The sequence below is a fragment of the Plecotus auritus genome, assembly GCF_963455305.1.
Source record: "Plecotus auritus genome assembly, chromosome: 12".
NCBI lineage: Eukaryota > Metazoa > Chordata > Mammalia > Chiroptera > Vespertilionidae > Plecotus > Plecotus auritus.
The window spans coordinates 36721426-36741298 of NC_137778.1; the positions used below are offsets into that span (position 1 = coordinate 36721426).

General features: G+C 56.2%; 1 protein-coding gene across 4 annotated transcripts in view; it reads left to right on the forward strand.

Annotated features, from left to right (window-relative positions):
- Positions 1–469: 469 nt before the first annotated feature.
- The window catches only part of SYT6 (synaptotagmin 6), a gene marked incomplete at its 5' end in the record, with an annotated part of 50567 nt that continues 31163 nt past the window's right edge, over positions 470–19873 (forward strand). For all 4 annotated transcript variants that reach the window (XM_080649313.1, XM_080649311.1, XM_080649312.1 and 1 more), the window contains 3 exons: positions 470–632; positions 11455–11782; positions 13198–13756. In XM_080649313.1, coding sequence (XP_080505439.1) covers positions 470–632; positions 11455–11782; positions 13198–13756 — 1050 coding nt within the window. The remainder of the gene's footprint in view (positions 633–11454; positions 11783–13197; positions 13757–19873) is intronic.

The following is a 19873-nucleotide window of genomic DNA, read 5'->3' on the forward strand; positions in this document are numbered from 1 at the left end:
TGTGGCATGGGGCAGTTTACCCAGCATCTCACAAACACTATCTTTATAGCCACAGGCAGCTCGTGAAACACTGGTTACCATTACAGTCCCGAACAGAGAGGGAAATCGAGACCCAGAGAGGCCCAAGGTCACCTCAGGCAGTGAACGCGGAGCCAGATCCCCGGCCCTCTCCGGGCCTTGCATCCTCCAGGGTGCGGGACAACCGGGTGCCATCTCCTGGAGCCCGCCGGGACTCAGGCGGGTCCCCAAGTGTAGAGGGGGCGGCCAAGAGGCGCCAGACGTGCCAGCTGCCGCGGGATGGGCGCGGGATGCCACGTGAGGGGCGGAGACCCTGCCGGGAAGTGATTAAAAGCCCAAGGGAGCTGCAGGGGGCCGCTGCTGGGAGGGTCTTCTTGGGGCCGCCTGCCCTGCCCCAGTCAGGCCGGGCGCGCGATCCTGCGGCTGCACCGAGGGCCTGGGTGTCCCGGGCATGAGCGAGGCGTGGGGGGTCGAGGGGGCTCGGTGCCAGGCGGCGCTCGCGGTCCTGGCCTCGCTGTGCCGGGCCCGGCCGCCCCCTCTCGGGCTGGACGTGGAGACTTGTCAGAGCTTCGAGCTACAGACCCCAGAGCGGAGTCCGAGCGCGGCCAACGCAGGTAACGCAAAACCCGAGGCCCCTCCTTTCCTGGATCGTCACCCCGACTGTCCACCCCCCCAGTCCCCAACCCTCTGGCCCCGGGAGCCCGGGACCGAGAGAGAACTCAGGCTCCAGATACTGGATTGGCAACCAGTCTCCGCCAGTGCCCTGGCCCGTGGCCCGGAGGGCAGGCGGCGCGGCGGGAAGGGGAACCGGGAGGAGAGGAACCCCTCCCCGCTCCCGTGTGACCCCGCGGGGACACCGTGGAAAGCTGGGCCCCCGCGATGCGGCGCCCCCTGGGGCCTCAGTTTCCCTTGCGTCTCTGCGCTCGCTCTGGGGGCGATCTGCCAGGGGAGGGTTCTGTGCAGCGAGCAGACCACAGACATCCCGGCTGAGGACATAACTCGTCTCCTCGGGATGTCGAGGTCCCAGGGCCCGCCTGTCGGTCTGTCCGTTCGTTTGTCTGCTCTCTCGGGGAGCGCGGCCCGAGCCCCCTGGGTCTCCCTGGGAGAAACTTGGGTCTGAGGCCGGCACGCGGTCTTTGTGTCCCGGCGTCTCGGCTGCGAGCGGCTCCCCGCGCCTCCGCTGGGGGGCGGGGTGGGAGGTGTCGCAGCATCCTCCCCCACCGCCTATAACTCGCTCCCGCGGCCTCTCTGACTCACTCGGACTCGGGGCCGGGGCGCGACTGAGCCGGTGCCTCTCGCCGACTTTGCCAAGCGGGCGCCTCCCGCCCGAACGGCGCGGACCCTGCGCCCGACGCAGCCCGGGTGGCCGCCGAGCCCGGCCGGGAGCCCACGCCGAGTCGAGCTCGCCCGAGCTGGTGAGTCCGGCGCTCGGGCCCCGCGGGGTCGGGGCTGGGGCGGCAGCGTCTCCCCGAGTCGCGACAGCGGGGATGGCGCGTCGCGCCCTGGCGGCGGGAGCGCGGGAGGTGGGCAGGTGGTGGCCCGCGAGCCCCAGAGCCGCGCGGCCACGCGCGCCTGCTGCAGCCGAGCCTCTTTGTCCCGAAACCGACGTCGGGAGGGAGGAAGGGGTCGCGGCCGCTCCTGCGGGGAGGAGCTGGGGCGCGCGAGGCCTCGGAGAATGCGGGGTGGGGGTGGGGAGGTCCTGAGGGGACCAGGGCGCCCGGGCTCCCTTCGCTCCGCAGACTCCAGTCCTCCTAGTCCCCCACCCTGACCCCAGTGGCGCCGGGCCTGGGGTGCGCGGAGATTGCCCGGTACTCCGTGCCAACGGCGCGGGAAAGGGAGGAAGGGGCTGCGAGAGGCGGGAATTTCGTCTCCTCACACTTCTCCCGAGACCACCCGAGACCTGAGCAGCAGTTCCCGAGCGGGGACCGGCGGGGTAAGCTCCCCAGAGGCCGCGGGTCCAGGGTCCTGTCTTCACTTGAGGTTAAAGGTCAGGCCCATAGGTAGGTCCTGGGTTAGGAATGGCCCCTGGGGGTCGGGGAGAGGGAGGCGGTAGGGGCCTCGTGAATCCTGTGTGTGAGGGTCCGTGTCCAGCCTGAAGTGGGGTCCATCTCAGCTGTGCGAGCGGGTGTAGGAGGCGCTGCTCTCTCTCTGGCCTTGGCAATGTTTAATTGAGGGCTTCATTGCGACAACAGAAGGGACTCAGGTTAGAAACGAGGAACTTTAGAGGGTGGTGCGGTGATGGAGGTTGGAAGGTTTGATTCTCCCTCTTGAAGAATCTCAGACTAGATTAGACCCAGCAAGTGTTATTAGACTGGTTCTCTGGTGCCATCACCTCCACCACCCAACTCCCCATCCATACCCACCAGATGCACAACTTTCCCCCAGTCAGGGAGGCTCTTCCTGCCTGCCTCGGGCTCCCTTCCATCCTCCCTCCAATGATACACCCCCGTGGGGCCCTCAGTGCTAGTCCTGAGCCCTCAAACCCTAACGGGGATAATACAAGGTGGGGGAACACCTGTCGAGTTCCATCTGGAATGGAGGCTGCCCCTCCTGTCTGTCCAGGGCAGAAATGCTGGGGCTGTGTGTGTGTGTGTGTGTGTGTGTGTGTGCGTGGCACATCCTAATCCTGGGAGGCACTTGTGTTCTGACTAGAGGGACACCCTGTCGTCTGGAATGACAGGTACCTGACCACCAGGCTGAGGGTGAGAGAAGGCTGAACAGTGAGAGCCAGCGGGCCCAGATGAACCAGTGTCTTCCCCGCAGGCTGCTCCAGAAAGCAGGCTGCTCCAGAAAGCGTGTTTGAGTTGCAGCCCCCGGGGGCTTTAACTTTTCCTGCTGAGTCACAAGCCTCAGGAACCCTGGGGGCCAAGCTGGGGGGCTGAAAGGGATGGGGGAGGCAGCGGGGGGTCCTGGATCCCAGCAAAAGAAAGAAAGAGGTTGAGAGCTACTTCGGGATCTAGCCTCTTAGGTGAGCACAGGATCTGGGGAGATGCTGTAGCATTCAGGACCGGGCCTCCGGGGTCCCACCTCCCAGCCTGCTCCCTGCATCCCAGAGCCACTGCCTGGGTCCAGAGAATCCAGTCAGAGAATGCTGTGTGTTTTGTTTTTTCCATTTGCAGTTACATGAAAAATGCAAGTGGCTAGCGCATGCCCAGTCCACTTTATCATTGTACGTTTCTCCTGCTTTCCTCCTGCTCTAAGTCTCTACCTCGTGAGGTTTCTAGTAACATCCTGAGATGCAGCAATGGCGATTCAGACTCTACTGTCATTTACCGGGACCCATTCTAAGCCAGGGTCTGTGCTAGGAATTGCACAGCAAGTCTCAAACAGGCCCCAACCTGGAAACATCTCAACACAAACTATCCCAGCTAAAAGCAAGTGCCCCTTTTCTTTAAAAGCTCTAAAGGCAAAGCGTCTGCTTCCTCCTTGATACAAGCCTCCGACCCCCACCAGGGGACACGGGTGGGCAATCTCCATCTTTCAGCTTTTTCCAGAGGCCAAGTTTTATAGCGTTGGGTGTGGGTAGCATGGGCTCTGGATTGGAGGTAGCGAGCAGAGGTTTGGAGGTGTTCCAGCAAATGCAGGAGCCTGCGGGGAGACCCTGAGCTGCCCTGCCCTGTTGCGGCTGGCAGCTAGGAATGGTTATTCTCTTGCTCACCTATGGCCATGAGATGTATGCGATGTTTGTTCACTTCTCTAATGACTCTGGAGATGTACTTTGATTCAGCCACCGGCTTTGAAGTTGTCTGTTTGCAGCACAGATAATATGGTCCCTGCTTGTGATGGCACATTAAATGCACAGCGTGTCATCCAAACACAGAAGTCCTGTTTCTATTATGATCAGCCCCTCCCTCCCTCCTTGCTGGGAGGAAGGCCTTCTGCAGGTTTTGCCTTCCTTTGAGAATCCTGGCATCAGCACCTGGCCTGGTGGCATTCTCATCCTCCGGTGTGTCTTGAGCTTTAGGATTCTAGAACCAGGCTCCAGCATGTGGAGTGGTAGAGCCTGGGACTTACAGTTCTAGAGGTTCTCTTCTCCCGACTGTGGGGACATCAAGAGTGGGGGAGGTGGATCCAGAATGCTCCATCCCTCCGGGCTCTGTACAAAAGACGGGTTCTCTTCTAACTGTGGTAGCATTGCTCTGTGCTCCCTGTCCTCAGAGTTGGGCTGCAGATAACATGTGGCTGCAGATAATGCGGACGAAGATGGAGGCATAGGAGCAGGCCAGGCTTCTAGAGGGTCTGTGTGGGGCTGTCTGAAGGGGAGGATAAAAGGGGGAAGGAAATACCCACCGAGCTTGGTGGCACCCTCGATGGTCCTACATAGAAAAAGTGGCCTCTTGGGACTGAAGGCCTGGGCCACACGTAGGAACTGAAGTCAGGGGGGCCTCCAGCTCGGGACGCTTTAGGGATGTGGCACCACCTCATCCCTCCCTCCTCTCTCTCTATTGCGGATCTGTTTTTCTTGCTCCATATGGACCCAGGCAGACCTTTCCCCTGACGAGTTGCAGGTATAAACAGGAAGAGTGGGGTGGAGGGTAAAGAATCTTCTGGCTCTCTGTCTGCCACCCCCCCGCCCCCCATCACCCCACATTCAGAGGGACCACATGCCCTGACCAACAAGGCAGAGAGGTCCAGTCACCATCTGCCAAAATAACGCTAAGAACTGCTAAATGAATGCCAATGCTCTGCTAGCTGTGACACTCCACATCAGCCCCGTCTTATCTCTGAAGCCCTTAATGAAGGTGGAAGCGGTGGCCAGTCAGAAAGCGTGGTGCGGCCGTAATTAGCTCAGCACTGTCTCTCCCCATCATGGCCTTTTCGGGAGCATTAATTCCTTTTCTGTTTGGACTCTGCTAATTATCCCCATCGGTACTTTGGCCTGGATCTCTGAAAGCAGGAGAGAAAGCAAAGTCTCTCCACTCCCCCTCCTGCTAACCCGGAATTTTAATTACACCAGGTTCTCCTAATAAATTTACAAGCCTCGGCAGATCTCATTATGAATGAATCACGTCCGTGCGCCTCGGAACAGAAGAACCCCTGTTCCCCACCCCCCCAGACACACTCACACACACACACACACACTCACAGGTATTTCTCAGGTACATCTCGGCAGTGAGGCTTTCCAGGGGCCGTATGTGATTTGCCTGGTGGCTGGTGAGCAACCCGCAGTGTCTTCACTTTCCGGGAAGAAAGGATGGGGATGAGGAGGTTGGCCATAAGCCTGCTCTCCAGGTTCTGCCCAGGTTTGCAGGGTCAGGTCATAGAGTAGAGGATGGCCCCCACCCTCTCCTGATTATAACGAAGAGATGCTGCCCCAGTTCCTCTGCCCAACCCTCACACTGGACAGTTCTTCAGCTCAGCCTCCAGTTCCCTCGGAGGCCTGGCTCAGGAGCCTGGACTCGGGCATCAGAAAGTCCCAGGTTCAAATCCCAGTTTTTCCACTTAATGCGATGTTCTCTTGAACAACTTACTTAGTTAACATCTCTAAACTTAATTGATTTGTCTTTGAGAGGTGGACACTAATTTCTTAGGGAGGCTTTAAAGATGAAGTGAGATAGTGTAAGGGGGGACAGTGCTGACCGCATAGAAGTAAGTAACAAATAACATGACTGGTATTGATACTGGAATAATAATGCCCAGAGGCGTTTCCAGTCCAGACCAGGCCCTTTCCTTCCAGGCTTGAGCCTCTGCGGCTTTTGCTTTCCGGCTCTGGGTCTCTGAGTCGCGTTGTCTCTGTCTGCGTCTGAATGACAGCCCCTCGCCCTGCAGCCTTCTCCAGATTTGAGGGGAGCAGGGGAAAATGGTCCTTTCTTTTCACTTCCTCTCCCCAGTTTATCTTTTCAATTACAATCTGTTAACGAAAATGCCTGTTACTGTTACAAAATGGATTTTCCTGACATGGAAGCCCATTGGAAAAATGGGGACAATAGCAAGCGATAAGAGCCACAGATGAATCCTAACACTATGGGTGGAAAGAGGGCGGGGGGCACCAGGGCTCTGTGTTTGGAGAAAGAAGTGTCAGTCGTGGAGATAAGAAAGCCCTGGTTGCTAATTAATAACCCAGCATTTCCCGGCGAGAGAGGGAGGCCATGAGCCATCACCCGTGCCAGACAGCCTCACTTAAGGTGACAGGCAGGTCCCTCAGGAAGATCTTAACTTCCCGGTACAGGAGAGGGGCCTGTGTCCCTCTCTGGGCTGGTGTCCCCAGAGAGGGACACGCTCCGCCTCTGGGCTGGTGTCCCCCTCCTCTGCCTCGGAGGGCCCAGCTTTGGGTCCATTCTGTACGCAGTAAATGATAATCCTCCACCAAAAAAAGCAAAGCATGAAGAAAATAACAGTGTACATTTGGGGAGCATTCGCCATGTCCTGGCTGCTGTGCTGAAAGTCTTCGTTTCTTTATGTTCACAGTGAGTCTGTGAAGTAGGGATAGTTAGAATCCCCATTAAATAAGAGACCAAGGTTTGGTGAAGTAACTTGTTCAAGGTCACACAATCAGACATGTGGCTGGACATGATCTGTGGTCATTCTGGCGCTGGTGCTCACCGGAGATGTCCTCCCGCATCTGAGCCCCAGTGAAACCCGCTTCCCCAGCCGGGCCTAGAAGCCATGCGCCCTCGCATAGCACCAGGTCCCACGGTGTGTTTCCCATGCCTAGTTCCAAAGCCCTTTGCTGCTGGGTAATTGGCCAGAATGGTTTCCCAAAGCAGGTGCCTGTGGAGTCCGGCTCCTCAGACGCCCCGATGAAGATGTTTCATGCCGAATATTGAGCAAAGGACTTCTTTCCTCCAGCTTCCAAGAAAAGCGTTGCGAAAGCCTCGCACAATCTCAGTTGTTGACTTTTCTTTATGATTTTCCTTTGGAGCTCACTCCTGCTCACCAGCTGGCTGGTGAGGGCAACAACAAAACAACGGGACAAGGACAAGCACATGAGTATTGACTTAGAGACTTGGAGATGTGAGCGCTTTCCTGTGGTGCCCGTATGTCTTGAGCTAGAGAGAGACCGGGCTATGTATGAAATGCAGTATTTTTGCTAGTAAGTTTGTTCCTGGTTGGTACTGATAAAGTTAGAGCTATCTCTGTGTATTAGAGTTCATGGCTTGCAAGTGTTCTGCCAACAAAATAAATTTCAAAATGAGGGGATATTTAAAACCTGACGGGGTGGGAGCAGGTACTTCCAATAAAAATAGCTGCCCGGCCAGCATGGCTCAGTGGTTGAGCATTGACCTATGAACCAGGAGGTCACAGTTCGATTCCCGGTCAGGGCACATGCCCGGGTTGCGGGCTTGATCCCCAGTGTGGGACCTGCAGGAGGCAGCCAATCAGTGATTCTCTCTCATCACTGATGTTTCTATCTCTCTCTCCCTCTCCCTTCCTCTCAGAAATCAATAAAAAATATATATATTTTAAAATAGCTAATATTTATTACATTGCTTACTACCTTCCAGGCACTGTCCTTAGCATTTCTGATATACTTTTGATCTCATTGAAACCTCACAATGCCCGCATGAGGTAGATACTATCATTATACCCATTGTACAGATGAGGAAACCGAGGCTGAGAGAGATTAAGTAGCTTGTGAGAGTCACACAGTTTAAAGCCAGTGGAGAGGGACACTGAATGAGCCCAATCTGACTCGGGGCCATGCTTCTTTCTCTCCAGGCTGAAGGGGAAATAAAGAAGGAAGATGGGGGAAGAATACCAATACTTAGGAAGTATTTTCTCTTTCCGGTGCTGTGACAGGGCCTTTGCCCTTATGAGAGGGCTGCCTCTGTCTTGTCATGAAGCTGTGCCTGGTATCCATATGAAGCGCACTGGATCAGGACTCAAATGGTGGCTGAGCTGCCCATCAAATCTTATCTGCCTCACGGGGCTGTGGTTCAAACAAGACATGGGTGGGAGAAAGACTCTGAAGGCTACTTGTGCCCCGATGAGGGCAACATGTCCTGGCCCATTGGCCCCCGCAGGCAGGGTAGAGAGGCACATAGCTTAGGTCAGCAGTCGCCAACCGGTGGTCCATGAATCCCTGGTGATCCGTGAGGTCCGAAAGGTTGGCGACCGCTGGCTTCGGTGATCTGGGCCTCTGCACAGTCCTCAGGCCTCTGAGAGCCTACCCTTCCCAGCCTCGATGCACCTTTAACCAGGCTACGCGGGCTGGCTGAGTTCAAGGCCATATTTAGTGACATGAAGGGGGCTAAGTCCTGTACAATTATCCCCTGCCCTGGCCTAACTCTGCTCTTACCAGCCTTGCTCACCTCCTTGCATCCATCTCCTGTGAGGGCGAACCCACTCAGCACAGGACCCGGTTCTCCTCACAGTGCCTGCCTGGGAGGTGTCCAGGGAGAAGATCCGGTGGGCAGAGAGAGGAAGGCCTGCTGGCCTTACATAACCAGCACTGAGCGCTGGGCGCTGACTCCCAGGAATCCATACCCCTGCCTCCCTTAATCACAGCTTCGAGGGAACAACAGCAGGGGGTCATGCGGAGAAGCGTTCAAAATAGCAACCACACGGAGGAAGAATTGATTCCCTCGGCCGGCCCCTTGCCCCACCTCTCTTTTCATTTAGGAATTCAGTATTTTGTCAGGCTGAGCATTTAAATGCACTCCATGCTCTCTGGGTCCCCCCCCCCATCTCTCCCTCTTCCTCATTAAAATTCGAATTACTACCAGAGCAAGTAAGATGTATGATCAAAAGAAAGCCAAGTCCTAGAAATACCTTTTGTTTTAAGATGACTCACTGCAGAGAAGGCAGCCAGCACAGCTGTAACAGAGAGCAGAGGTCAAGGGTCTAGAGTTGGCAGATACTCAGAAGGAGGACGCATCTGTCTGTGGTTGCTCTCAAGCACCCTAGGGGCTGAGGGCCTAAGGAAACGGGGTGTTTATTGGTCCCCGTGATGTATATACCACACATCAATAGAGAGAACTGCAGAGCCGAATAGCCTGGGTTGTATCTCAGCGCCACCACTTGAGCTGTGTGACCCTAGGCAGTCAACTCAGTCCTCTGTGCCTCAGTTTCCTCATCTGCAAAATGGGGATAATAGCCAGGCCCCTTTCCTTGGAGAGTATGAGTAATACACATAAAAAGCGCTTTGTACTTTGGACATGGTAATGTTCCATAACTTGACCTAATTACAGAAATAAAATGCCATCATTTCTATTACTGTCAACCTCTATGTATGTTAAAGTTTTTATGTCTTATTTTTTTAATTGATTGTTTTTTATTGATTTTAGAGAGAGAAGAAGGGAGAGGGAGAGAGAAACATTGATGCGAGAGAGGATCATCGATCGGCTGCCTCCCATACACACCCCGACCAGGGATCACACTGGAGATTGAGCCCACAACCTGGGCATGTGCCCTGGCTGAGAACTGAACCGGCAATCTTTCAGTGCACAGGACAACGCTCAACCAACTGAGCCACACTGGCCAGAGCTTGATGTCTTATTTTTAAGATAGTAAATAGATATTAAAACAATCTGATATTTCTTCTCTTGTGCCCCCTGGATGCATGCAACACCCCATCAGAGACCTTCAGTCTCCGGGGAAGGACTGACCCCGGCTCCTCTGGCCCGGAAAGGCTCCAGTGTCTCTGTGCAGGGGCCTGGGGGTTGGAGCAGCTGGCCGAGGACTTGAGGGTTCTCTGCTGTTACTCCCTATTCATAAAGCGGTAGCTGGTCAAGGCCAGTACTCCAAGCGAGGGAGCCGGAAGGCAGTGCTGGCTCCCCAGAGAGGGTGGCTGGTGTCCTCGCCTCCTTGTCAGGCCCCTCTGGATGGGGGACCGCTTTCCCTGGGGCCTGCGTGCTGAGAGTACTCTGGGTCCCCCCAGGAGGGATCTAGCATCTCTGTACGCCAAGCAGAGCTTAGCACCTGGCCCAATGCAGATGCTCAGCAAAGTTGGTTGAGAGATAATTACAGCTCCTTTCTGTGCCATTCATTCATTCACTCATTTATTCTCATGGGCCAGTTTCTGTGCTAGGCCCTGAGTCAGACGAACATAAAAAAACGCAGGGTTCCAGAAGCCGACAGCTTAATCAGGGACAAACAGGCTGGGACGGTGGAAAGAGCCCCAGGCTGGGCGGTGACATCTGGACCCTGGTCCAGGCTCTGTGACTCCAAGCTAGTTCCTTCTCTAGACCACTCCTCCCACCTGCAGAAGCACAGCCTGGCCTGTAGGGTCATTTCTCACCTTCATAGGATTCTTAAGGCATCGGAACAAGATAATCAGGGGCTGCAAACTCACAGGCCTGCTGCAGGGGCCAGGCAGGAAACGGAGTGGAACTGGTGCGGACACACCTCTCCGAATGTTCCCACCAGGCATGAGTGCAAGGCTAGGTACCAAGTCATCGGTCCTTTGCCAGAGAAGCAAAAAATCTGGTGGTGCTTGCGGTGGAATCTCAATCTTCCAATCACCATGTAAGCATACAAGACTTCCCTCCTGGCCTGTCCACAGGTGACCTTTGTGCACACCTGCCGGGGCACCATTGCTTCAGAGCCTCTGACCTCTCTACTCAGAGTCAGAAGAGGTCTTGGGCTCAAGAGGCCTTTCCTACAGGTGGGACGAGAGGTCTGCTCAATCATTTCTCCCAGAGGGAGGCATCCCCATAGCTCTCTGGGGATAACGGCCATCCTACTGGGGGCAGGGGTGGACTGGGAGTGGGGCAGGGAGCGCCCACCCCTGAACCAAGTACAACATTCAAAAATACCAGTTTTACAGTAGCGCTCTCAAATAGCCACAGGAATGGGGGGAAAAAGAAGAGACAGCTATAGGGATCGTTTGTATTTAGCTTTGAAATAAACTGTGTGCATCGGATTCCAACGTAATACAAGTCTTTATGGAGCCTACTACGCGCAGAGTTCTGAGTATAGAAGAAGTATTAGACCTAATCTCAGCCATTAAAGCGATGATGCAGGATTTCATTCATTGCAAGTCAAATCAATAACTACTTACTGAGCTCCCGCTCTGGGCTCCTTGGGGGGCAGGGGGAGGGCGGAGGGTGGGATCCTGGAGCCCCCGATCTCCAAGGCCGCTCAGCCTGTTGAGGAAGAGAGCTGTGCCCGACAATGACCCTGCCACAGGCCCGGCCGTCGTAACAGCCTAATAGAAATTCTAACGGCATCCAAATGTGAATGCTTCACGAGTCTGCACATTTGCTTAAGCTGTTATTGAAATTACGTTCCCTTCCCCGTGCACAAGCCGACAAGGTGCTCCCCAAGCTGGCAGTGGGGGGAGGGGGGCTGTGAAATCAGACGCGGGTGAAGGCCAGTGGACTGTGGAGCGTCTACCCTGAAGCCATGTCCCTTCCGCCTGGGCAGCTTTCTCACGACCATTCTTTTCTCTTCTTCCGTCTTTGTCCCTTGTGTGTGCTCCCTCTTCCATGGCCCTGCCCGCTTCTCCCGCCTCCGTCCGCCTGTCCCTCCCTGCCTGGTGCACGCCGAGGGCAGGCACCTCTGTCGGCCTCCTTGCAGTGGTGGTTATCGTGTGTGGCGTGGCCCTGGTGGCAGTTTTTCTCTTTCTCTTTTGGAAGCTGCGCTGGACGCCCTGGAGGAACAAGGAGACCTCCAGTCCCTCTTCTGCTAAGGTCCCCAGCTCCAGAGGCGCCATGGCGGACAAGCTGAAGGACCCCAGCACCCTGGGCTTCCTGGAGGCGGCCGTGAAGATCAGCCACACGTCCCCAGACATCCCGGCCGAGGTGCAGATGTCGGTCAGAGAGCACATCGTGCGTCACACACGGCTGCAGCGACAGACCACAGAGCCAGCGTCATCCACCAGGTGAGGGGTGCCCTCACCCCACACCCCCACATTCCCGTATTCAATAAAGAGATTCTGCGAGGGGCAGTGGCCAGAAATAATAACAGTGAACTATGATTGGAGAACATTTCAGAGGATGTGCTCCACGGGGGGTGATCAGCTAGGAGGTGGCACCGGCAAAGACCTCAGGAAAGGGGAACCCCCGGGTGGGTGCTGTGCGTGTGGTGTGCATGGGGATGTGTGTGGGTGGGAGGTGTTGGGTGTCTGGAGGGAAGGAAAGACATCAGGCAGAGGGAAGAGAATATGCAAAGGCCCAGAGGCATGAACGTTGCTAGGGGTATGTCAACAAAGCCTTGGAGCTGGGTCTGCAGTGCCCGGGAGGGAGGGCAGGAGGAGCGTTTTGAGAATGAGGATTTCTTGGTAGCTGTTGGGAGAGTTCCCCACACGACAGCGGTTGTATACATGGCATTCTTTAACTGAAAAACCCAAACCAACAACCGCCACATAATCACAAAAATCTGCTCTAAATCCAGAAACACTTTTAACAGAAGTGATGCGTGCAGGCATGAGGCATTGTTTCTTCCAAACGCAGGGCTGTGTGGGTTCCTGGTCCCCAGCTCCCAGGGGACCAGCCGGAAGGAAGGAGGCCTGGTCTCCAGGCTGGAGGCCTGGAATGAAAAGGCTGGGGTCACGCTGACAGAGTTCATCGTATGGCCTCGAGCAAGTCGCTCACCGTTCCTCAGCCTCACTTTTCCCCCCTGTAAAACAGAGCTAATGACTCTCGGGTTGCGGTGAGGAGCCCATGAGAGAATCCCTGTGATCGTGACATGCCACTTGGTATGCACTGGCCCTGTTCTAACAAGTACTCTATATGTATGAATTCATTGCATCCTCACCGCAACCCGATGCAATTGCTCCTCTTATCATCCTCATTTTATAGCAACGAGAAGTGAAGTAACTGGCCCAAGGTCGCATAGCAAGACAGTGCAGAGCCAAGATGAATGTGCACCGTCGGGCTGTAAAGCCCAGTAACGTTAACTGTGGTGATGGGGTCGTGGTGGAGGGACAGCCACCAGCCATCAGCCACCTCCAGGAGAGGAAAGGATGGCCCTGCTCGTAAGGGATCTCATGGTTTAATGTGGAAACTTGAGGCACATCTACTAGAAAAGAAACCTGGGAAGCAGGTAGGTGGTAGAAAAGCAGGGAGAATGCGAATGCAAGCAATGGCTTATATTTATTGGGCTTACTCTATACCAGGCCCCATTGCAACTACTTTACATATATTAAGATGTACCGCACACAAAGTGTGTGCAGGAGGAAAGGGAGCCCCCACGGCGGGTAGGATGAGCCAGGGCCACGGGGGGCGAGGGGGTGCCTGCCTACATCCCCTCCCCGAGCTCTGACCACGCCCTCTGCCCCCTCCCGCCCTCCGCCAGGCACACGTCCTTCAAGCGTCACCTGCCCCGGCAGATGCACGTCTCCAGCGTGGACTACGGCCACGAGCTGCCGCCGGCCACAGAGCAGCCCACCAGCATCGGCCGCATCAAGCCTGAGCTGTACAAGCAGAAGTCGGTGGACGGGGACGATGCCAAGTCCGAGGCCGCCAAGAGCTGCGGGAAGATCAACTTCACCCTGCGCTACGACTACGAGACGGAGACCCTGATTGTGCGCATCCTGAAGGCCTTCGACCTCCCTGCCAAGGACTTCTGCGGCAGCTCTGACCCTTACGTCAAGATCTACCTCCTGCCCGACCGCAAGTGCAAGCAGCAGACGCGGGTGCACCGCAAGACCCTGAACCCCACCTTCGATGAGAGCTTCCACTTCCCCGTGCCCTACGAGGAGCTGGCCGACCGCAAGCTGCACCTCAGTGTCTTCGACTTCGACCGCTTCTCCCGCCACGACATGATCGGGGAGGTGATCCTGGACAACCTCTTCGAGGCCTCCGACCTGTCCCGAGAAACCTCCATCTGGAAGGACATCCAGTACGCCACGAGCGTGAGTACAGCCCCGCCCCCGGCTTCTCGAGGATCCCTACTTCTAAGTGGAGTGGACGTGTCCCAGCTCCCTCACCCTGGGGACAGGTGGGCCTTGACCCTTCAGGATGTGAAGAGGGACTTGGGAACTGACCAGTGGCCACACCTACCCAGAGGGAGTCCTTGCACTCGCCCCGTGTGGGTGAGAAGGGAAGGGAATGTTTATCGATTGCGTCTGATCACAAGTTCTAGGTGATTCTCTCTACCTGCTGGGCCTCAGGTTTACCACCTATAGGATAACGGCATATGTCTCTCTGACCGTGGGTAAGGAGGGGGCCAGGCCCAGAGACTGAATCAAAGGCAATCAAGAACAGGCTACATTAGTTAGGATGAGCCAGGTTATGCCCCAGCAACAATCTTAGGATCTGGTGACTTAAAGCAGCGATTTTCAACCGCTGTGCCGTGAGAATTTTTAAAACATGCAATACCTGTCTATTTAGTCAGGGGCCCTGACCTCTTTTCCCTTAGCTGTCAAATAGAAAAATGACAACAGCCAACACAACAGCCATCTGGTATAAATGAATGAAAATTATCCTATTATTTTGTCAGATGGGCAAAAATATATTTGTTTGGTGTGCCGCAGAATTTTAGTCACTAGTGTATGTGTGATGAGATGAGAAAGGCTGAAAATCGCTGGCTTAAAGCCACCAAGCGCGAATTCTCATTCATGGTACCGTGTTCTGCAGCCTGGCCCGGGCTGTGCTCCTCCTTGTTACCCAGGGATCCAAGCCCACGGCTCCTTCTCCACACGTGCTCCCGTGACCATGTCAGGAGGAGGGGGAGGTGGCAAACTGTGACTGTCTCTCAAAGCTTCCACGCAGAAGTGGCACATGTCACTTCCATTCACATTTCATCAGCCAAAGCAAGACACAGGCCACTCCTAATATGAGGGGGCTGGGCAGGGCCATCCTACTGTGTGCCCAAGAGAACCGGGTGTTCTTAATGACCAACCCCAGTGACCACCACACAGCAGAGCCCCTTCTCGTAGGCACTGCCTTCCCAGGCCAGGCTGGGAGGGGGGTGGGTGTGGGAGGGTGGCCTCAAAGGACACCTGGCTAAGCCCCTTGTGGGAGAGAGTGTCTCTCTGGAGCAGGCGGGACCCCACTCAGTCTGCGGGCCCTCCCTTTGAACAGTCAATACCCGATATCTCTGTGTTGGACTTGTAGGGGAGGGGCTGGGAAAGCCAGCCCCGCTCTGGTGAGAAAGGGCAAGCACCAGGGTATGTTCTAAGAGCTAGAGAAAGCTTGGTGGGCTCCGTTCCTGGGCTGGGGCATTGTCTCTGGGACACCCCATTCTCATAGCTGCTGCTGACTCTGACCTCCCCACCCTTACTTGCCTGAAATGTCACCCCAAGAACAGCACCCAGAGCAGGGCGGGCAGACGGGGCAGGAAGACGGGGTGGATGCCACAGCAGCTCTGCCCATCAATCACTCGGAAGTTCACATGGGGTGCAGCCCTCCCCTGCTGGTCTCCTAAGGCAGCAGCTTCATCTGGTGACTGTGCAGGTAGAGACAAGCAGCTCATCCTCCCCCACTGCGGCTGAGACCCAAGGGCTCAGAGAGGGAGACGTGAGGGCCAGCCCTCTAAGGAGCCCCTTCTAACCAGAGTGCTCCCTCTCCTGGGACTTCAGCTCCGGGCCTGAGTGGAGCCCCCAGTCCTGGAGGAGGCAGTCCACCCAAGCACACCCGCACCTGGATAAGGTCCTCGGCCCTAGAACTGGTGGCTGTCCCTGCTCTCATCCCATTCCCTTCCGCAGCCCAGCTTCAGAAAAAAGGCAGAGCGTCCAAGAGGTGCTGGACACAGCAGTGGCACCCTATCATGCGCATCAGTACCATGACAGTCCTCCCCCACCTCCTCCGGCAGAACACAGTGCCAGGCCCTAGGGGCCGGGACAGACACCGGCCTCTGCACCCCACAGAAATGCAGAATCCAATTACGGAGACAGGAACTGTCCATGCGGCAGCTAGCGATGCACGGTAGAAAGTACTATACACTGTGAGGTTGGATCTGAGAATTTGTACAGCAGAAAAGTTTTCCCAGATGTTGGGGGTTAAGCTAGGTGGGGAGGGACTTGATAGGCAAAGAGGAAGGGGGAGCATTCTCCCCAGGAGCAGAGGGGCCAGGAGCGGAGGGGCCAGGAGCGGAGGGCCCAGGAGCAGAGGGCCCAGGAGCAGAGGGGCCAGGAGCAGAGGGGCCAGGAGCAGAGGGGGCCCAGGAGCAGAGGGGCCAGGAGCAGAGGGGGCCCAGGAGCAGAGGGGGCCAGGAGCAGAGGGCCCAGGAGCAGAGGGGCCCAGGAGCAGAGGGCCCAGGAGCAGAGGGGCCAGGAGCAGAGGGGGCCCAGGAGCAGAGGGGGCCCAGGAGCAGAGGGGGCCCAGGAGCAGAGGGGGCCCAGGAGCAGAGGGGTCAGGAGCAGAGGGGCCAGGAGCAGAGGGGCCAGGAGCAGAGGGGCCAGGAGCAGAGGGGGCCCAGGCCAGGAGTTTCCGATGCTGAGGAGCCAGTGGCCAGGCTCACCCATGCTGTCTACCGGAGCTGGATGTCCTGCCTCAGTGAGGCCCTTGGGGACCTCTCCTGCAGGCAAAGAACCAGGCAAAGGAGAGGGAAGGGAAATAAAGAAGGCTGGTGCTTTTATCCGTTTTGGGGGGATTTTCGTTTTGTTTGATTTTTGGTGCTGATTCTAAGTTGTAATAATTTTGAGGCCAGAGAAGCCCAGGTCACAGTTCCCAGGAATGATGGAGCACTCGGTGCACGTGAAGTCCTGCGGCCCGCGCGGTGGGGGTGGAGCAGAGCGCAGCCGCTCCCGTCTCCCGCCTGCCAGTTCCCTTCCCAGAGCTGCACTTTGGCCCTGAGCTCAGAACTCCTGCAGCTCCTGTGCCCCGCAGGCTGGTCCCTGAACACACGGACATTCCTGCCTCTGGCCTTTGCTCACAAGGTGTCCCCCAACCCCCCCTGTGGGGCAGGCCTTTCCCTCCCCGCTCTACCTGACCCAAAGCAACCGCCTTCACAGCATCCCTGGAGAGGGAGCACTCTGGTTAGAAGGGGGCTCCGTAGATTTACTCTGCCCATTATCCCTCAGTTACACCCCAAATCATATTCTGTCTTGCCAAGTGCTCCCAGTGGCTCGGGAATGGCTGTGTCCCACACTTGGCTTTCTCTGGGGAGTGTCCCTCGGGGCTCAGCATGTCATCAGGAACTCAGCACATTCTAGTTGAATGACCAATGGCTTAGTTAGCTCAATCACAACTATGTACTGATGCACCTTGACTGACCATGGGATTATGCCTCAATAAACCCATTGGAAGTTGAAAACATAGTAACTCAACATGCATGTAATACACCTACATCACATCCTAGCCGAGCCCACCTGACACGTGCTCAGAACTCACATGAGCCTACAGCTGGGCACAGATCACCTGACACAGTTAACACACTGTACTGTGCCGGTGGTTTTCCCTCGGTGGCTGACTAGGAGCTGAGGCTCCCTGCCACTTGCCAGCATCATGAGAACATCAGACCACAGATTGCCAGCCCAGGGGAAGACCAACATCCGACATTCGAAGTTCGGTTTCTACTGAATATGCAGCTTTGACATCATAAAGTCGAACCACTGAAAGTCGGGGACCGTCTGTATTGGTGCAAAGGGGAGGATTATTAAAGAGGCAGTGGCGTTGGGTTCAGGCAACCTGGGAAGGCTTCCTGGAGCAGGAGGCCATTGGAAAATGGGTAGAGCTGGGGTTGGTGGGGAGAGACGCAGCCTGTGTTCCTTCAGGTATGGTTTGGGCAGATGGTTTGTGTTCAAAGCGGCAAAGAGATTAACCAGTGGGATCCGGTCGTCTGCACTGAAGTGGGGGGTCAGTGACCCACAGGCTGGGTGGAAGGAGAGGGTGCTGGGGAGGGTTCTCTGAGGTCACACGGGTCCATGATGCCGTCCCCTTATTGCTCCCCCTGCTTGTATCAGAGAATCAGCTCCAGCCCTGGCCGGCGGGCCCACGTGGGCCCCAGTTTGGGCCCCACCCCAGCACTCCGGGTGGTTTGCAGCAGCCAAGCCTGGAACATTGGTGTTGTTTCCCACAACCACTGGGCATGGAGTTTCAAGGCTAGTGAAGGGGGTGTACGTCAGAGGAGTCCAGCTCTGTTAATTGCAAACCTTAAGCCACCAGGACAGACAATTGCCTCACCAGCCCAGGTTGTTCTGGGGGGAAGCCTAGGCAACAACAGAAGCCTAGCTCCTCTCCCCGCTCCAGGCTGCAGGGTGAGAAGCCAGCGAGCCAATCGCGCCAGGGCAGTGGGAGGCCTCTACTGCCCCATCCCATCAAGAAGCCACGCGTGGGAAGGAATTGGGGGAGCTCATTAAATCCACGCCATCCCCAGCAGGGCTGCCCATACCCCGTCCTGCCTGGCTTGGCTAAGGCCCCTGATGGTCTCCTGGGCTTTCCCAGCACCTTGCCATGTTTCTCCCCACCCAGAACTTTGATTGGCTGAAGTCACCCTGCCCTCCCCGCCCCCTCCCTCTGCTCCCAGTCTCATTATTTCTACATAAAGCTGTAGATTTATCATTATAATAGAGCCGCCGTCACCAGGTTTGCTAACATCTCTGTAATCTTGTACTTATTGCTACCGAGGCCTCAGACCTCAGTGCGCACACTATTCCTGTCGCTATTCCAGCTCCTCACGGTGGCGGGGAGTGGAGGGAGGGTGAAGGCTATAATTGGAGCCATAAATATGTGTTGTGCTTGGTGCTAATGGACTCGGCCATCTTCCTGCCTTACCAGGTTCCCGCCAGGTCAGAGTGAGCATGTGTGTTTGTGTATACACGTGTGTGTCTACACACATGTGTGTGCATGCGTGTGCAAAGAGCTCAGGCTTTGGTGCCAAACAAACCCATGTTGCATCTGCCCTTTTTAGCCTGCAGACCTTGGGGACGTTACCTAAACTGTGCCTCGTTTCCACATCCACAAAATGGGGATGATTATCATGGTGTGTAGCTCATAGTGTAGCATAAGCAGGAAATTAAATAAAACACACAAGCAAGATGCCTAGGAGAACGCTGTCCCCCTGAGCCCTCCTCACCGTGCCTTTCCTTCTAGCTCGGCCGGAGGGGCACTGACCACTCCCAGGCCTGACCCCCCACGTTGGTCCGGACCACCTGTTCTGACTGGTCGTTGGCTATTATTACTCCTATTTTACTTCTTGTCCTAGCTATATATCACATGTTCCTGTGTGACCTTGGAAAAGTGACTTGCCCTCTCTGGGCTGTGGATTCTCAGTGGGAAACCAGCTGTGATGTGCTGAGATGCTGAGATTCTGGATTTCTCCCACAGAGAAGCGCTCGGCTCTCTAGCCGACACAGAGTGGAGGTGGCCCGTCCCTGGAGTGCGGTCTCCACAGGCGAGGCCTAACCCCCAAGATAACAGGCCACTGAGCAGAATGTCAGGCCTCCCCACCTCCCTTGAATGTCAGGAGGAATCAGGCCTCCCCTTAAGCTCCTGGGAAATGTCCTCGAGGAGGTTCGCCTGCTGCAGGGACGGCGGCACTAACAAGCTGTCTTCCTGCTTCCCCACGTGGCACAGCCTACGCCGGGGCTGAGTTCGCTCCCCACCTGGCGCCTTCGCTGGGGATACCCCGGTTAGTACCTGAGCGCCTACTAGGAGCCCAGAGCACAACCAGCTTTCTCACATTTCATCCTCACACAATCCTTATTATCATCCCCCGCATAGAAACAGAGACGAGAGCTGTAGGCTACCGGCTTCACCCAGCCACCCAGAGAGAGTGGTGGGAGCCAAGATTCTGACCCAGTTCCTGCACAGAGCACAGCCCTCGCACGGCCCGTGGTGACTCTGCTTCTGAAACTGGGCCGCGTGTCAGGGGATCCCCGAGACTGTTTGGTTTTCCCATGTGGCCTGGTTAGGCTCTCTCATTCCTCTCTCAGGGGCAGCTCTGGTGCTGACACTGGGATTCCTCTGCCACTTCCCAGTATTCGTCCTGTGGGCATTGACCTTGACGTTCTTTCATTCAACAAACCCACACCCAGTGTCGGCCCCGTGCTGCTCAGGTGCTTCGCTGAGCACCTGTGGAGCTCGGC